Source organism: Apodemus sylvaticus, chromosome 5 (genome assembly GCF_947179515.1).
Source record: "Apodemus sylvaticus chromosome 5, mApoSyl1.1, whole genome shotgun sequence".
In the NCBI taxonomy this organism is placed as follows: Eukaryota; Metazoa; Chordata; class Mammalia; order Rodentia; family Muridae; genus Apodemus; species Apodemus sylvaticus.
Genome location: NC_067476.1, coordinates 51236047 through 51256118, shown reverse-complemented (window position 1 = coordinate 51256118; position 20072 = coordinate 51236047). Strand labels below are relative to the sequence as shown.

General features: G+C 43.4%; 1 protein-coding gene across 6 annotated transcripts in view; it reads left to right on the top strand.

Moving 5' to 3' along the window:
• Window positions 1–20072, top strand: part of Mettl8 (methyltransferase 8, methylcytidine) — a 100323-nt gene that overhangs the window by 65503 nt on the left and 14748 nt on the right. For all 6 annotated transcript variants that reach the window (XM_052182672.1, XM_052182676.1, XM_052182673.1 and 3 more), the window contains 4 exons: window positions 1827–1918; window positions 12473–12792; window positions 14328–14377; window positions 18284–18347. In XM_052182672.1, coding sequence (XP_052038632.1) covers window positions 1827–1918; window positions 12473–12792; window positions 14328–14377; window positions 18284–18347 — 526 coding nt within the window. The remainder of the gene's footprint in view (window positions 1–1826; window positions 1919–12472; window positions 12793–14327; window positions 14378–18283; window positions 18348–20072) is intronic.

Below are 20072 nucleotides of genomic sequence, written 5' to 3'. Positions count from 1 at the left end.
AGTCATCTGAGAGGAGGGAAGAAACCTAAATTAAGAAAGTATCTCCGTAAGATCCCAGCTGTAGGCAGGTCTTTCGGACATTTTCTTAACTAGTGATTGATGAGGAAGGGCCAGGCCCACTGTGGGTGGTGCCATCCCTAGGCTGGCGGTCCTGGGATCTGTGTGAAACCAGGCTGAACAAGCCATGAGCAGCCAGTAAGCAACATCCTGCCTTAACTTCCTTCCCTCAGTAATGGACCGTCACCTGGAAGTGTAAGCTGAAATAAGCCTTTTCCTCCCCCAGGTACCTTGCTCATGGTGTTTTATCACAGCAATAGTAACCCTTGCTAAGACACTAAACTATAGGGAACTTGAATATGGCATGTTTGGTTGTTTATTGTCTAGAAAAATGCCTCATTTCAAGAAATAGGTTGCATCCATTCCAAGAAGATGCCCTCCTCCTCCTCCTCCCTATTCCCTCCTCCTCCTCCTCCCTGCTCCTCCACCCCTCTGCCTCCTCCTTTGTTGTGGTTCTGGGCTTTGAACAGAACATGGTATGCAACAAGAAACATTTTTTTTTTAAGATTTATTTATTTTTTTATTTATATGAGTACACAGCAGCATGTCTTCAGACACACCAAAAGAGGGCATCAGATCCCATTACAAATGGTTGTGAGCCGCCATGTGGTTACTGAGAATTGAACTCAGGACCTCTGGCAGAGCAATCAGTGCTTTTAACTGCTGAGACATCTCTCCAGCCCAAGAAACATTTTTATAGCATAAAACACTATGTTCTCATACAAAGAGAATAAATTCTGAAACTAAAAATAAAGTGAGAGATTTAAGAAGAGTGAATCTTTTACATCCCAAGTTCTCTGTTGGTTGACTACATGGAAACACACACTATAACTCCAGTTTTTGGAGGGCTGGAGCACAATCATGATGAGTTGGAGGTCAGCCTGGCCTACAAGATGAAATCTATCTCATAGAAAACAGCAACGACAAAGGGTATCTATCCTTCATTTAAATATAAGCTCATCTATCTCAGAAATTGAGATAGCTTATCAGAAAGACAAAAAATTAAAATTTTAAATTTAGAGAAGAACTAAATGTCTTGGGACTGAGCAAGTGGCTCAGTGGTAACGTTCTTGCCACTGCAACACAGGGAGGGACCTGAGTGTGGGTCCTAGAACCTACGTTTAGAGTGTGGTGGCGCATAGCTGTGACCTCAGAGCTGGAGTGTGTGGAGGGGCCTGCTGGACAGTCGCTCTAGCCAGATTGGTGAATGCCATGCTCAGGGAGATGCCTCACCTCAAAACATAAAGTAGAGAATGATTGAGGAAGATACCTGATACTGATCTTCACATGTCTGCATGAGAAAGCATACGCATGCATTGGGCATACATGCGTGTGCATGCACACATTTCTGGCAGAGTGTCAAATGTGTGTTATCACAGGAATATCAAATCCTATTAAGAACTGCCCTGCTCTGACATAACAGAATGTCAGTTAACAGACATCTGTTAGCAGAAAGGCGGTACGTTTATCCTTAGAAGAGTATGCACCACATCAGCCCTCAAACAATCCTGCCCTGGAATGTTCTGAGGATATGACTAAAGCAGCCATTTCCCAAAGGTGACCGGATAGTCCCACAGACAGATTTAAACAGAAAACCCATAGGAGTGGCAGGGCAGCACTTAGCACCAGGAACAGAAAACGAGCCCAGCACAGATGAGGTCCTCTGACATGGAGTCATTTTGTATCACATATGGTGGCCTGAAGCCGCATGGGCTCTGCCTTCCCCACTTGTCAGACAGGCTTTGCTATCTTTTCTTTTTTCTTACCAGGGATCACATGCAGTGGTCTAAAGAAGAAGAAGACGAAGCTAGAAGAAAGGTGGAGGAGAACTCAGCCACACGAGTCTCTCCAGAAGAGCAAGGTAAAGCTGGCACCACGTCCCAGCAGCTGACAGGTCTTAGCTTCCGCCCCGGCCAGTCAGCCCATCTCTACCTTTGGTGGGATTCCCAGTTCTTCCCTCATAGCGGGACCAAAATTAATGAAATAAATTATGTATTCACCCTATAATTGGTCTTTTGGTAGTCATATTGCTTTTTCTGGGAGATATGCATATGGGTGGCATTTTAAGCAAGATATGAAAATATAACTTTAAATTTTCCTTCTAGCTACGCCGCTTTCAGTGTGTCATTGTGTATTTCACTTGCTAGAAACTTCTAAAAAAAATCATAAACTTTGAGTGGAAAAAAAAGTCGTATCAAAATATTGTTGGCCTTTTAGGATAAGGGAGTGTGTATGTGTTTGCGTGTTTGTGCGTTTGTGTGTACGTGCTAGTGCTCACGATGTGCACGCATGCATGTGTGCATGTGTTCACATATGAGCGGTTTCAGGGCACTCTTGGACCTGATTGGGATTCAGAGGTCAATTTCAGGTGTCTTTCTCTTTCACTCTCCACCTTAGGTTTTTTGAGACGAGGTCTGTCCCAGAGCCTGGAGCTCAGGGTTTCAGCTGGACAGGCTGGACAGTGAGCTCTGTCTGCCCCACCCCCAGTCCCAGATCTGAGGTCTCAGAAGCACATCATCCTAGCTCAAGTCTTCCCACCTTCACAGCAGGCCTTCTCCCCACTGAGCCTCCTCCCCAGCCCAGGATAAGGTTTTAATAGGGATCAAAAGCAGTTTTCTTGGGAGATTTTGTGTTTAGAGTTTAAATCAGGGACTCAGATCGACATCTTCATAAATAGCTCTTGAAGTTCGTCATGGGCTATTATTAAACTACTAGAAATTGACAAGTGTTGAGAAGGATGCAGAGAAACAGGAGTCCCGTGCACATTTGGTGTGAATGGTACAGCCACTATGGAAACCATGGTGCAGGCTCCCTAAAAATTAAAAATGGAGGGCCTAGCCGGTTCAGCACTGAAGAGCAACTGCTGTACTGGCTGCTCTTGCAGAGGACCCTGGCTCGGTTCCTAGCACCCGCGTGGCGGCTAGCAACTGCCCGTGATTCCTGTACCGGGGATCCAGTACCCTCTTCTAGCCTCCACGGACAGCAGGCATGCAGGAGGAGCACGTACGTCTATCTACTCAGGCAAGCACTCAGACAAAGAAAATAAACCTTTTAAATTTTTTTAAAAATAGCATTTCCTATAATACATCAATTCACTTTAAAGATAGATCCCAAAAGGTTCAAAGCACACTTTTTTTAAAAGATTTTTTTTATTATTATATGTAAGTACACGGTAGCTGTCTTCAGACACACCAGAAGAGGGCGTCAGATCTCATACAGATGGTTGTGAGCCACCATGTAGTTGCTGGGATTTGAACTCAGGACCTTTGGAAGAACAGTCAGTGCTCTTAACCACTGAGCCATCTCTCTAGCCCCTCAAAGCACACTTTTAAGGAGATAATATGCATTCCATGTTCATAGAAGCAGTCTCCATGATAGGCAAAAAAGAAACATAATCAAACCACAAGTGTTATAAAACAAGCAACACTATTAAATAATGTCCTGTTCATTAGTAAACGAAAGACCCGTAAGTTTAGCCTGAGAGGAAAGAACAGTGGAGTGCTAACCCCCGAGGACTAGTGTAGTGATGTCCAGGGTACCGAGGCGGCATCAGCAGCCACTGCCAGGGCCTGTAGGGAATGTGCCGTGGGACGGTGAGGCCGGGGGCTGGTTGGGTGGAGAGTTGGAGTGGCGCAATAGGCTTAGAGTTAGAGCTTGCATTATGGAAAGACTCCAGAGCTCTGCTTCATAACAGTGTGGACAAGCCTAACACCATGGGACCATGTACTTAGGAATGACTAAGATGCTCCATTTTATGTGCTTTTCCACAATTTAAAAAAATAACACACTGAAAAAAAATGTTTAGAAGTGGTCAGTGTCCTTCACAGTGAGTATCCTCTCTGTATGCCATTTTCTACCTTATTTTTCTTAAAAATGACCTTGAGAACATCTCCTGTGCTATCTCCTTTTGTTCTTTGTGTGTGTGTGTGTGTGTGTGTGTGTGTGTGTAGGTATATTCATGGGTACATGAGTGCATATATGTGTGCATATGCATGTGGAGACCAGAGGTCACCTGCAGTGCTGTTCCTTAGTTACCAGTTCTATTTTGTGGGGAAGGAGTCAGGCAGGGTTTTTCACGGGCCTAGGCCCCATCATGGAGGCTGGGCTGGCTGCCAGGGCGCCCCAGGGACCCACCGACCCTGCCTCCTTACTGCTGGGATTATGAGTCTATACTACTCTGCCAGGTTTTGTTGTCAGTTTTCCTTTGTTCATTTTCATTGTGGATTCTGCAGAGCAACTCTGGTCCCTGCTCTTGAGAAGCAAGCCAACTTCACTGCTGAGCCGTCTCCCCAGATCCGTCTCCACCTACCCAGTACAGAGCTGCATGTATTTTAACATGAGTACCAGGGAAGTAACTCCTTATAGGGCAAGCACTTTACCAACTGAACTAACTCACTTGTGCAGCACTGGCTGGCCTAAACTCGAAATGTAAACCAATGCATCCTCAAGATTACAGTGACCCTCCTGCCTCTGCCTTCTGGGTGTTAGGGTAGCTGGATTTATTTCTTTACCAAAATATTTATTAGAACCAAGCATGGTGATCGACATCTGTTATCTGAGTGCTTGGGAGACCTAGGTGCATTGCTGTGGGTTTGAGAAAAGCCTGAGCTACCATACCCAACCTGGTGCCTGCCTGTGCTGTCTGCTAAGATCCCGTCTCATAAGTCAAAAATAAGTAATTTGTTGAAGTACCAAAGACATACAGAAATGTGTATAATTCATGAACGAGATCCCATGCAGTTTGCTGCATTTTCCCATCTGTGTAAACAGCACCGACATGGCGAATCAGAAAGTTACCAATAGCATAGCAGCTTTCTTGTACTACTAAGTAACCCTCCATCCCTCACACCTGTCAAAGAGCAACTCCCATCTTGGCTTTTCACACCACAGCTTTGTTTGGGTGCTACTCATTCCTGTCATTCCTGTGGCAGTCCCCATGTTTTAGAACAGACTAGAGTCAGCAGACTGGGATGTGTGTTTGGGATTTTTAAAAGTGGGATTATTTTAGGGGTGTGTGTGGTGTGTGTGTTTGTGTGTGTGTATGTTCACAGGGTAAATGTAGGTCTGAAGTTGGTGTGTGTGTCTTCCTCAATAGCTCCTCAGTTTATTTCCTGAAGTAATGTCTCTTGTTGAAGTTGGAACCTGCAGGTATGACTAGTCTAGCTAGCAAGTTTGCCCCTGGGATCTCCAGTCTCTGCCTCTCTGGTGCTGGGATGGCAGCCAGCTGCCACACTTCTTCTGTGGGTTCAGAGGAGTTGAGCTCTTGCACAGCCAGCATTTTATCTACTGAGCCATCTCCCTAGCCAGTAACATGTTTTATAAATAAAGATTTATTAGGACACAGACATGCTTACTTGTTGACATATTCTCTGAGGTTGCTTTTGAGCTATTTGGTTCAAAGGAGACTGTAAATGTCACATAAATACTAAATACCTGGGCAGTAGTGGCACAATCCTTTAATCCTAGCACTCAGGAAGTAGAGGCAGGTGGATCTCTGAGTTCGAGGCCAGCCTGCTCTACAGAGTGAATCCCAGGACAGCCAGAGCTTCAAAGAGAAACTCGGTCTTGAAAAACAAAAACAAACAAAATAAAACAAAACAAACAAGCAAATCATCAGGCAGTATGTAGGAAGATTCTTTCAAAGCAGGAATTCTAGTGCTAGATTGACCAGAAACTGCCCAAAATGTTTGCATTCCTCCCTCCCTGTAAGGCACATAGTGAAAATCAGGAGAAACACAGTTGAAATGATGGTAGTCTGCAGCTGCTGAAATTTGAAGCAAAGGTATCTGGGAAGGCCAAGAGAATGTGACAGTCCTCAACCTTTAGCTGGCAAAGGAACCAGTTCAACCAATCCTGTTCTCTGGATTCATAAGTCCTATTGATTCCTCTGGTATTGTTTGCTATTCCTTGGTGGTCCTTCACCCTCAGCATCAGTGTATCCATGGGTGGACAGGAAAGATGAGCCCCTGACCCTGGTGGAATTATTCTACTTTTATGAGCTCTAGCTGGGCAGACCTGGGGTGGAATACAGCCAGGGAGTGTTGAGGTTGGACTTGAGGGTGCATACCAGGGCCAGTGCTGCCTTCAGTCAGCCAGCACCACAGTCCCTCACAGGAACTCTGTCACTGCTCCTGAGGAAGTATAACTTCACTTCTTTGCCAGCAGCTGTGCAGACATATTTTCCACATTACTCAAGCTTCTGTCAGTGGCCACTTGAATACAGCAGAACCTCCAGCCTGAACATTATCAGTTGGTTTAATTTACTTCCAGGAAATGAAAACTCATTCATAGTATTATCTTGCACATTATCCCAATAATATGAAAAGGCAGGGATTTTTTAAACTTCCTTTTGAATATTTGTGTTGAGAACTTAAATAGAGCAGGGCTGATAATGTTAAAGTTCTCTGTGCATGGCCGCCCACTTTGTCCTATTTGTGCTAACAATGAACTTGAGCGCCGCTAATGAGGAGGTTATTTTAGAGCCTCAGAAACCGCAGTAAAGTAACAGAATCATAGTGGGACCAAAATAGAAACATGGTGACTGGCCTCTCTATAGAAGAGGAAAGGCAGGAGCAAGAAGGCTGCTGGTACCACTTTGAGGTATTTGCTTTGCTATTACTATGACAGTCTTTTCTAAGTACTTTTCTGGCTACTGTGAAGATAAAGACCTAAAGATTCCATTTCAGAATGACTCAAAGAAATAGAGATTTGTTCTGGGTCACCTCTGCATCCTGTGCCACTCAGTGCACTGGGCACCATGGTGTCAGGGGACCACTTCAGGAAAAGAGGACTTATAGGAATCATGCCTTGTATTCAGTGCAGAGAGTGCTAAGACTCATGGGGGGGAGGGGAAGTAGTAGCAAGGAAGGAAACTGTGTTCTAAGGAACATCAGTGAGTGACAGGATGTCTCAAGGACAGCCACCAGCAGAGTCTCGACTAGGATTGCAGACCCCACTCAAGTCTTGGTTGAGGCTTCTCCCAAGTGTTATCCCTCTGAGTCAATAAGGGTCCAGATAAATAGATCTCTCTGCTCTGCTCCCATACTTACTGAGAGCCCTACAGAAGCTTTGACCTCGACACCATCTTTCCTTATCTAACAGAGTCCCCGAGTGTTTGAAAGAGCCAGTGCTCTAGCATCACAAAGAACCCCATCTGCAGAGCACTGCAGAGCAGACACAGTGTCATCGATCCTATCTCCTTTATTAATGCTCCTGGGAGGAAACACTGCTTGCTCTTCCAGGCCGGCCAACCCTGTCGCATTTCTTCTGGGTCCTTGTATGTCACTCTCCCTTCTACCATTTTTCACCTATTGTCAGAGCTGTTGGTAAAAACGGAAGTTAGAAAACACACTCATAATCTGAAAGTAAGATCTTCTTCTGCATGACAGATAATCGCCTTTTGCTGGTGAATGGCTCAGGCTTGTCTGCATAATGAGAATGTATGGCACCCAGGCTCCAGTTAGCAATAGTTCTTTCAATTAGATTGCCCAGATTAATGATTTTTAATTCCATGTTTTCTTTCCCTAATTACTTTTCAATTTTATTATACCTCATATTTCTTTTAAAACCGGGTTAACCCAGAGAAATAAAAAAGATATAATCAGTGTCTCTTGAGTTAACATGATTATATTTTATAATTTCCTTAAAAAGATCTCCAGTGTGCTGTATGTCAGCTGGTTGTATAGCAAATGTAATGGGTTTTTAAAACTTAATAACAACAGCAGCTGCTGTACCTACTTTAAAATATCTTTGTAAATAAAGTCCTACCTAGGATAAGTTATCTATGTTAGGCAGATAATGAAAGTATGTATACTTGTATTGTGAATGCCTTACCCCTGAAGAGAGTGTTCTATATGAAGAGAAAAGAAAGACAGACTAGTTAAACACCCTGTGCTGATAAATATAGCTGCCTCTAAGATGACTGTGGCTGCTAAAATTTTCATGCAGTGCTCTTAGAATTACACTTTTAATTTTATAATTTTAAGAGTTTTCTTTTATTAGACAGTGAACTTCCTCCAGTGACATGTGGAAATTTCCAACTTTGAAAGTTCAGGTATTTGCGTAATTGATGTGCAAAAATAACTTTAAATTACTTTTTGTTACATAGCAACTTAGAATAAATTTTCATAATTCATATTAATCACATCATATATGCCAGATACCTACACGGCTTGATTTGGTTTTTCGGCTGTGATGTTCAGGGTGATGCCGGTGATTTGTGAGCTTGTGAGCACGTAAGCACAGTTGGTGTGCTGTTTCTGCTCTGCTCAGCAGTCTAGAACATAACAAATGAAGAACTGAGATCTTTCCTCACTCAGCCAGGCTGAAACCTTGCTGTGTCCCTTTCATTGTCACTAAGCATAGACCAGTTTCCTCTGGACAGCTATCAACCTAGGACCACAAAAGAAAAAAAGATGTTCCTCCAGGGGAAATCCGTCATTCAGACGCCTGTTACAGTCAAGGCAGCCCAGCTTCCCCCAAACTGCATAGACGCTGTGGTTCCTGGCCTGAAGCTGTGGCAGTTGGCAGCAAAGTGAGCCTGGAGTTTTTGTCATGGTCAGAGACCGGCCACTGTTGTTCCCTGTCATTATAGTCATGCTTTCAGTCCCAGAAGTTCGCTCCTGCACTGGAGGTGTTTACTGTCTCAGGTCCATAATTACAGTGACGTCAACTGTGCTTCTGTAAGGTCATGGAAACAGTGACAGCAGGGTGGATGTCTTCCTCTAGCACACTCAGCCTTATTGTCAATAAACCAGAGCCTTGTTGTTTCCTGTTGGGTTGGTTGTGGTTTTGTGGGTATGCGCTTTTCTAACCGGTGAACTCTTGGGATCTGCCTGTCCACCCCCCAGGGCTGAGGTTGCAGAACTGCACAGCCGTGCAGGGCTTTTCCTGTAGGACTTGAACTCAGGTCCTCCTGTTTGCAGAGCAAGTGCTGTCACCCACTGAGCTATCTCCCCAGCCCCTAGTTATACTTTATCTTTGCCAACAGTGTTGCAGAGGATAGAGCTATCTAATAATCATTATATTACACTGTTCCAAACTTTTATCCACTATGAATGAATATAAAATAAATTTCAGAGTTGCCACCAATATCTTAGCTATCACATGAGCATTTTCTACTTGTTATCCTGTATGTATCAGGTGCTGGCCACAGTTTGCTTCTCATGTCTAGGCTGGGCCTTTGAGTTATCACCACTTCTTTCCTATAATAAATAGAAGTGTTTGCATATATTTTTGTCACACTACTATTCTGGATTTCCTATTCCACCCTAGTTAATTCTTAAGAGAATATATCTTGAGATTACCCAAGGTGTAGTATTAGATTCCAGCTAATGGTGATTCATCTCTTATTCACAAGTACCTAGAAAACCAAGTACTAGAGATTTGACTAAATGTGTGTCTTGTTAGCTTTAAAGGTAGGCCTTTGGGCTGCTTTTTCTTAGGAATAAAATCTTTATCTGCATAGAGTGAGTTACAAAGAGACTTTTTAAGACAAAGGAAGATAAGAACTGGTAAGAAATCTCCTGGGATATCTGGAAGTTGTCTATTTTCTCCTGAGTCTAATTTTCAGACTATTGTTTTGTTGTCTTGCACAGCACACAGGTACACGTCGATTGTTAAAAAGGAACACAGAATATTTTCAAGACAACATGCACTTTTGGATTAACCATAAATAGGCTTCCTTTGGGTAGTACAGATGAGAAGATGGCTTAGACGTAAGATCTCATAATTCCTTATAGTTGTAGGGACCCATGGTCACTTCTCAGACTTAGATGCAAATGGAACATCTGCTTTACTGCTGCTGCAATGGACAGGGGAAGCCCGTGGAGAAGCCACGTGGGTGAAGGTCTATGGGACTAGGTTATAAGGATGAAAATTAAGGGAAACCCAGGGCTTCAGGACAGTTATAAAGGGAAGGTGACTGGCTACAGGCAGCCACATGTTCATAGGTTGAGCCCCTTTGAAACTCTGAAGACAGGGAGTCCCTTACTTTTTATGCGTGGTTTAGTGGAATTTTGGATTTGATGCTAAGTTCATATGGATTAAAACTATAAACAAAAATTTTCCTTCAAACCAAAGGTTTTAAAGTTTTGCTTGTTTGTTTTTGTCGTTGTTTGTTTGCTTGGAGCAGTATCTTAATTTATACCCAGGCTGGCCTCAAACTCATGACAGTTGTCTGCCTCAGGCTCCCCCGTGCTGGGATTTTAGGCATGAGCCACCATGCCTGGTACTGTTTTATACCTATACTGGTAAGTATGTACGCACGTGTGCCTGCACGCTTGTGTGCACATGCATGTTTTCCTCTTCCTCCTTCTTCCCAGGGAACGGCGTAGTAGACGTACTGCCCTATGCATTGCTTTTCTCCAACACTGACCTTGGAAATTGTTACACACCCATTAGAAAGCTTTTGCAGACTTTGAAAGCACTTTTCAAATGTCATGAGCCTGTCTTTTAGGGTAAGGGTAATTCCTAATTCATAGATGAAGCCTAAGGATTAACCTTGTTACACATGATTGGGGTCAAGAAATGGTTGTTGAATGACAGAGTGAGCAAATTATCTTATTTAATTAACTGGCTCATTCACTCATTTGGTTTTTATTTGAACTTGTGAACCTCCTTCCACCTCACAGTGCTAATCTTAAAAATGTGTGCTACCGTGATTTATCTCAGGCAAGAGTTTTGCAATATAGTCTAGGCTGGCTTCAAATTCTCTGTGTGTTTTAGGCTATCTCTAACTCATGATCCTCCTGCCTCAGCCTCCCAAGTGTTGGAATTACAGGCGTGTGTTACTGTGTTTGGCCTGAATCATTTTGTTAATGTAAGGTGTAGAGATGGGGAGAAGCAGGAGGCTAAGAAATGCTAAAGTTGTGAGAACACTGACCTAACTATGGCCCTTAACCCTGGAATGACATCACTCACTAAGGCCTATTTGTTCAAGAAAGCATCAGTAATTCTGGAGACTCGCATGGAGAAAGCGGAGAAAGAGATCTCTCTGGAGTTGGGGCTGTGGTGGGGATGAAGTTATGGGGTGGCCTCTACAAGATGCTTCAGGTCCTTTCTTCAAACATAAAACCAGGAACTCAGTCAGCGTATGCGATCTCATTGAACCCTCGCTCTAAAGTCTTGAAATTTATAATCCCCATCTTCTTTTCTGATCACCAGTAAGTACATTTGTTATATTTAAAGTGCATTTGTAGAGACAGACTGGGGTGGGGTACTTTCTGTAAGAAAATTTAAAAAAACCACACAAATACTTGATTAAAAATATGGTTTGCTAGGTCAAGTGTGTTAACACATACATGCCCTTTAGTCTCAGCACTTAAGAGGCTGAAGAAAGATCTCTGTGAATTTGAGACTAGCCTGGTCTACAGAGAAAGTTCCAGGCCAACCAAAGCTGCATGGTGAGATTCTTTCTTTAAAAAACAAAATAAAATAAAATTTATATATATATATATATATATATATATATATATATATATATATATATATATATAATTATATATAATTATATATAATTATATATATATATAGTTATATATATAAATTCAAAACCAGGCTGCAGAGAATAATTCTGTTATTCTATTCCTCACAAAATGGAATGGCCAACTATTGACAGACAAGTAGATATTTAAGGATAGGACTAAATATCTTGCCTATTAATTTTTTAAAGATTAGATGAACTGTATTTTAGCCTTATATCATATAAGTAAAATTATTATAATATTAAAGTTATTTAGTTGGAAATGCAATTATTGATAAGTATATTACTTAGTGTTCTACTGCTGTGAAGAGACACCATGACCTCAGCAACTCCTATAAATGAAAACATTTAGTTGGGACTGGCCTTCAGTTCAGAAGTTCAGTCCGTTACCATCATGGTGTTCCCACCTGCATGGCAGCATGCTGGTAGACATGGTGCTGGAGAAGGAGCTGAGAGTTCTACATCTGAATCAGTAGGTAGCAGGTACCTGGCTTGAGCCTCTGAAACTTCAGATCTCACCCCCAGTGACACACTTCCTCCAACAAGGCCACACCTACTCCAGCAAGGTCACAAATCCTAATCTATTCAAATAATGCCACTCCCTCTGAGCCTGTGGGGGCCATTTTCATTCAAACTACCACAAAATGTGATATATTTACAGTAATTTTATTAATAGTTATTGTTTTATTTTACTTTTGGTTTTTTAAGACAAGATTTCTCTGTGTAGCCCTGGTTGTCCTGGAACTCACTCTGTAAATAAGGTTGATCTTGAACTCAGAAACTGTGCCTCTGCCTCTCAGGTACTAGGACTAAAGGTGTGCACCTCAACATTTGGCCTAAATATTTAATTTCTCAAGGTATTCAGTTATCAAAATAGCAGACAATAATAAATAAAACTCATAGTAAGATGGATTTCTTTCCTCTTTGTTTTAGTTAAGTTTGAAAGTGACGCTAACAAATACTGGGACACATTTTACCAGACTCATAAGAATAAGTTCTTCAAGAATCGGAATTGGCTGTTGAGGGAATTTCCTGAAATTCTCCCTGTTAGTCAAAACAGTAAAGAGAAAGTGGGAGAATCATCCTGGGATCAAGTCAGAAGCAGCATCTCAAGAACGAAAGGAACAGAAACCCAACGTCAAGAGAGTTTTGTCTTATCAGAACCTGGGGGCCCCGCCTTGGAAGAATACAGCAAAGGACCCAGGAAGACAGAGCAGTTTCCTGGTAGCAATGCCACTTTTCGAATACTAGAGGTACTGTGCCTGAGGGACAAGACAGGGAGTAATGGAGTGTGAAAGGGTACAGCCCACACTATTTCATGAGTGGTCTAGACTGTCCAGGTGGCAAGATCAGAAGTCATTAAATGCTTAGAGTGCCTAGGTGGGTAAGCAATACTTCAGGGGCTCCTATCTTTAATCAGTCATGTTTTAACTTCGTGGCTTTAATTTTATCTCTGTTACTTCTTTTTCTTTTAATTTGTTGTAATTTCTAACTTGGAGGCAGTGTTTAAGTCTTGATAAGCTTTTGGTCCAAATTTTTGCTCCGTTTTTTACCCCGCCTGGGGTGCTATAAAAATAAACCAGGAGTTTAGTTTGCTGCAATCTAGTGTAGACAGTGGTTTTCTACTTTTGAACCTAAACCCTGTCTTTCTGGTCCTAAAAGTAATAGTTGTTGATTCCAGAGAATTTTCAAATGAGAACATAAGAGAAATACAGTTTCTTACAATCCCACAGACAAGCTATTTAACTGCCTTTTCTGCTTTTGTTTAGGCTGTTCATGAGCCTTGAGACTTTGTGTTGTTCTGTTTAACGTCACGGCATAGGCAGTCTCCACCTTTAACTGCCCTCTATAAACCCTTTGTGGCTGCACAAACTATTCCGTGGATGGGATGTTGTAATTTTACTCACTTGCTACCATGGCACAGCATTTAATTGTTTCCTCGGCAGATGTCTTTGGGCACAGACTCTACCTGCATTTCCTTTCCCCATCTTAGGTTAGACTGACTAGTTTACAATATTTGGAATTTTTTAGAGGTCTTAAAACAGAGTCTGTTTTAAACTATACAATATCACCAGGTGTGGTGACACGTGTGCAAAGGAGACAGAGACAAGACTGAGACATGTTCAAAGCCAGCCTTCCTTCTCTCCCTCCTTCCTCCTCCTTTCTACCTCTCTCTCTCTCTCTCTCTCTCTCTCTCACACACACACACACACACACACACACACACACTGGGGTTTGAACTGAGGGCCTTTCACATGATAAACAAGAGTTCTACAGCCCAGCCCATTTTGAGACGGGGTCTTTCTGGGGTCTTTCTGTGTTGCCAGGGCGGACTCTGGACTCACTGTGTAGCCCAGTCTTCTTCCCTCCGCCTCCTGAGCTTCTGACATCACAGGCCTGGAGGCGCAGGCCCTTCTTACCCACCACTCAGTGTGCCTCACAGCTCTCCAAACACCAAGAAGTTCACGTTCTTCATCTGTATTCCGTCCATTCCCTCCCCTTGCTGTCTGTGTTCTGAGCCCTGCCCGTTGTTGTAGCTGCCGCAATACCTCATTGCTGCCATGGTCTCCGAATGAACTGTTCACCTGTGGATTAGGTTGCAGGGGGCTTTGGTGGGTGCAGACTGTGAATATTCTAAGTGTGCAGTCTAACTTTGATTGTCATCCCTGTGCTTTGTTTCACCTGGCCTTTTAGTTTCACAAGTTCTCTCTCACCCAGAAATCATTTCTTAAATCCAGTATTGTGAGAGAAATGCAATGCATTCACATTTGTTTATTCTCAATTTTAGGTTGGCTGTGGTGCTGGAAATAGCGTGTTTCCAATCCTGAACACCTTGCAGTGAGTTTTAAGTGTTTCCCCCTACAAGATCTTACATATTTATGGGACGTTGGAAAATTCTGGAAGTACCTTGTCATTCATATGCCAAGAGAGTTCTGATTTCCCATATAAACCATGACTAAAGCAAGTTTGAAAAGACGAGTTCTGAGTGACTAACATCACACAAACCAAGGAGCATTCCACAGCCGTGGGTTTCGGGTAGATTTTAAACATGTGCTTATGTAGAAGGCAGAAGGGGAAAGAGGGAGAGATTTCCATCTCCCACCAGGCTGTGCTTCGCTTAGCGTCAGACATGGCGTGCACCTCCTGGAGACCAAATGGCACCTACACAAGAGATGCGTTTGAAGAACTCACCTCTCGTCTGTGGTATCTACGTCCTGGGGCAGCACCAGGCACACTTGCTTTGCATGTCCCGTCATTGTGCCCAGACCCAGAGTCGCTGGAGCGGGAGCACTGACCACAAGCCTCAGGGATGTGGAAATAGATGAGGGCCACACAGATGTCCTTCTTACCCGCCCTTCACCGCCCACCGGTCTCACCTGGCTGGTTTAGTGTTTCTGTGATGAGGCAGTGACTTACAAAACTCTACACCCTTTACCTCCCCTGATCTCTCCAGTGCCTACCTGCCTGCCTGTTTACACAAGAGCTTTCATGACATTTCCCCCAGTAAAATCAACATAAACATATTTCAGAGAACTTGTATCAAGAGGAGGTGAGGGATAGCCACTGTATAGCTCCCATTCTGCATGCATATCTTTTAACTTAACGTTATGATCTTTTAAGTTATCAATTGCAAAAATGGAAAAGCATTTGGAAAAGCAAAGGGCGGCACGGTGAATGCTCATAACCCAGCACCCTGACCCAACAGTCGTTAGCACAGTGCCAGACATCACGCCACCTCCAGATTCAGGAGAGCCTCTGATCCTTCCGACGCCCAGTGGAACCGACAAGGGCCCCTAATGTTATCTGCGGGCCGCTACTGCTGCCAGCCGTGGAGGTGCCGTCAACTGTGAATGGTCTCGCTCTTTTTGTATTTATTATCTTGTCTCCCTTTTCCAGCTTCTAAGATGAAGTTTTCCATTCTCCTGTATCACATGACCAGGCCCTTTACCCCAGTGATATTGGAGCTTCTCTCTCTCTCTCTCTCTCTCTCTCACACACACACACACACACACACACACACACACACACACACGCACGCAAGCACGCACACACACAGTGTTGAGTGGTTGTGTTACTACTCTGTGAGACTGATCTCAAGGTATTACTAAACATGTTGTTTTTAAATTTCTTGATTATTTTATATATTCCAGGTAACCTAACAGTATGATATACCAAGAGCTTAATATATATTGATTGTTAATCTCCGATTCCATACTGGTTAGTTGTACTTTGACCTCTGCTCCTCCCCTCCCTCTTCCCCTCTCCTCTTTTTTCTTTTTCTCATACTCACCCTTTTCATCACACAAGGTCTCTATACATCAGGCTAGCCTTAACAAGATTCTCCTGTCCTCCTTGCCCGTCCCTAGGATCACAGGTGCACCCAGTAACATAGGGAGATTAATTCACCTTTAAAAGCCAAAGAGTGATCAGCCTTCCGAAAGGAGAACTGAGCTTCCCCGCCCCCGGGGTTAATATGTTACATTTTCAGAATGTTTTACCATAATTAGGCCATTGGAGTTGAGAGGTCAGTTCCTTCCCAAGGGTCATTTCATTCTTAGCCTCCACCAAGACAGTTCTGCTGGTGTGCTGAGGAAGTGACTCGGACACCCTGTCACTGGGAGAAGAGCCAAGCCAGTCAGCTGACGTTAGAGAAAGACTTGGGGAAGTCATCAGGTGGTCACAGGGCCTCAGCTCGGGATGCTGATGCAGACAGAATGCCATCTCAGAGGTCAGGCTACCACCTCGATGGGACACATGGCTCCTGCTTTCCGTTAGCCATTAGACTGTTCTAGATCTGTGGATGTTCTGTAACTACTCAAAAGTAGATGGCAGGTCTTTCGTGTGTGTCAGCTGGACCAGAGTGCAGAGACGTCTGAATTGTGTAGACATTCTTAGAGGGTCATCCTAGTTTTAAGTTCCTGGGAGGCAGAAGCAAGTTTTCTATAACAATAATAACAACAACAATAGCAGCACCAGACAGAGGTGGTGGAGCCAAGTGTTAGGATTGGGCCGTCTGGTTCTGGAGCCTTCCACCCCAACCACAGATTACACGGGCGTCCGAGTGCTGACTGAGTACTCAGCACTCAGTAGACCACAGGTCACACTTACTTGGGTTTCATGGAAGATTACAAAGTATATGATAGTATAAAGTACTAAGGTTTTCCCTCCCTCCCTCCCTCCCTTATTTTTTGAGACAGAGGCTTACTCTTTGCCCAGACAGGCCTTGAATGTTGAATCTTCTGGCCTCTGCCTCCCAAGTACTGGGAGTAGAGTCAGGCGCCACCCTGCCCCGCAAAGTGTCCTTTTTCAGATGAGAGAAATGAGCAACATGGCGAACCAGACACTGTATCTTGTACCCCGATTTAGCACTGGTCCACTTCTCACTACCAAGTCCTGTTTATTATACTAATACTTGCTAGGACAGATCATAAGTTGACCGCAAACTCTAGGGTGACAGACTAGGTTAATTGTATGTGAGTCACAGTATTTGTCAACAGGTAGCCTCTAAGAGTGTGATCGAAGTCCATGTTCGTTTGTATTCTTTATTTACTTAGAAGTCCACTTTCCCTGAAGTGCCTCTTGAATCAAATTAAGAGGCTTAGTTTGTACTTCAGACCTCTCTTTACCTCCTGCCAGGTGCTGGTTCAGACTCTTTAGATCAATGTGATTCTTGTTCCTGGCACTGGATTCCCACCCTTAAACTCTTAGGCCGTGCTGGCTCTCAGTTAGCAGTGCCAACCTGTCCTTGCAAAACTTTCAGGCAGACACTTTGGGATGCTGATCCTCTCACCCCTTTAAAAGTTGTAAGAAACCAGCCATGTCCCATGAGACATGAGCCAGACCCATACGTCTGCCTACCTACAGTTACTGGGTAATGACATCCATCTGTTTTTAGCAATTCAGACATTTTTCTAAGCAGCATGATACAAAGATTGTTTGATGCCAGCACACAGAGCATAATCACGAAGGGCACTGGCCCACAGAATTTGTAGTATCTGTGTGCCTATGAACATTGCAGAGTCCAGCCATCATTCCTGAATTTCAAATAAAGACCAAGTAGAATACATTTAAGTGGGGAGTCAAGATTTTTAAATAGGTAAATGGTCTTCTGTAAAATAAGTAAGTAAGTAAATAAATAAATAAAAGGATATTTATTAGCATACTATAAATAGAGAAACTGATTTTCAAAAATGTTAAATTCACAAAGAAGTGGCCAACCCAGGATTTCTCTATAGGTTCATTTGGCTCCTAAACCCACAATCTCAGTATTTGATTAGGTGACTTCATATTTTTAGACTTGGTATATATGTTAGGTTCGATAAATTCTTGATAATAACTTGAAAAGATAACAAATCATTTAAATGTTAGAGTTTAATTCTCTTTCAAAAGTTGCATTTATTACTAGTATAAAATGATATGCGCTTCTGCCCTATCCAGCTTCTGAGTGTCTGTCTGGAAAGGGTCAAAATCCAAACAAGTTGTGAATAAAGGAAGAGTGAACACAGGGTTCTGAGGGCCTTGGAAAAGGCAGAAGTGGGCAGCTGCAGGCCATGCCAGGGGTGGGGGGAAACAGGGCCAACAGGGTAGGCTTAGAAATTTCCGCCTGAGAATATGATAAGAAATAGGCAGGACCGGAGCTTCAAAGTTACGCTGCAGTGATAGGTACTCACACCCGCCGCTCCTTTCCTTCTCTAGTTTGAACATATCTGACTCTGGATTTGAATGTCTTTTCTATTTGCATAGGAACATTCCAGGGGCCTTTCTTTACTGCTGCGACTTTGCCTCTGAAGCTGTGGCGCTTGTAAAGGTATGCTTTAATACAGTCTTTACAGAGAGGCATAGGCTGAGGAGATGACCCTGTCTGAGCAGCACTTGTCATGCGAGCAGGAAGACCCGAGTTCAGATCCCTAGCACATGTTGAAAATCTGGCTTGGTAGTGTGTGCCTGTAACCCCAGCACTCGTGAGCCAGAGACAGGGAGAGCCTGGTACTTACTGGCCAGCCAGAGAGCTCCAAGGCTAATCTACCTCAAAATACAAGGTTGAGAGCAATTGAAAAGGATAGCCAGTATTGATGGATGACCTGCACATGTGTGCATGTGCGCTCATGGGCACACACACACACACACACATACACACACACACATACACACACACACACACACACATACACACACACACACACACACACACACACACACAGCACAGCGCTTCCACAAACACTCAAACCCAAGTATACACAAACATGTATACACACACATAAATTAAAAATAGAGGAGCTGAGTGTAGTGGCGCATACTTTTGATCCCAGCACTTAGGAGACTGAGGCAGGCAAATCTCTGTGAGTTTAAAGTCACCCTAGTCTACAAAGTGAGTTCCAGGATAGCCAAAGCTACATAGTAAGATCCTGTCTCAAAAAACCCCAAACACTATAAAGGCTTTAGACATTCTAATTTGAGAGGCCTGGGGAGATTGGCTTAGCAGTCAAGAACACTGGGTGTTCTTCCAAAGGACCTGGATTCAATTCCCACCCGGACGCTCACAACCATCTTTTACTCCAGCTCCAGGGGATCTAACACAGATTCGATCCCAGCCCCCCATGGGGCTCACAGCCATCTGTAACTCCAGCCTCAGAGGATCCAGTGTGCTCTTCTGACTTCTGAAGGCACCAGGCACAGACATGCATAAAAGTAAAACACCTAAACACATGAAATTAAATAAATAGTTTTAAAAGGTCTAATCTGCTTTTGAGGTGATTGGTTCTTCTGAAATTTTTCTGCATCGGGTGCATTGTGATTTTTGCTATTTCTGGAAGTTATTTCAACCGATGCTGAAGTATATTGTCTATATAGGATGCCTGTTTTTACCTAAAACAGTAGAAGTTGTTTTGAATCTAAGAGAAATGTCATGGCTGGATAGATGGTTCAGTGGTCCAGAGCACATACTCCTCTTGTAGAGCATCTGGGTTCGGGTCCCAGCACACATTTGAGGTGGCTCATAACCACCTATAACTCTAACTCCTGGGACCCAACACCTTCTCATCTCATGTACAAACCCACACACACATATAAATAATTAAAAATATTTTTTAAAATTTCAGACTATACATGTATTCATGAATGCAGTTCAAAATATACCAAGAATGTTAGTCAAGATTTTAACAGCTACCTATCCCAAGCCGAGTTTTTTTTAACTAACCCTGCAAGAAGACATCTCTCATGCCTGCTCTCACAGTTTCCACAAAATCTGGCACACAGTAGGCACTCATTAAATTGAAATGTTTGAGATAAGAGGCTGTGAGGAAAGCTGCAGGGCCTAGGCTTCCCACACAGATCCGCCAATGCTAGGTAGACTTCGTTAGAATGAAGAGGCAACTGCAGCAAGCGGGGACAGGAAAGGGACTCTATTAACAGCGAACATAGGGAGACAGCTCAGAAGGTGAAGCGCAGGCCTCCCACGCCTGAGGACCCAATTCAGTCCCCCAGAACCCTGAGGAAAAGGTGGAAAAGGCGAGTGTGCTTATAATCCCAGCCC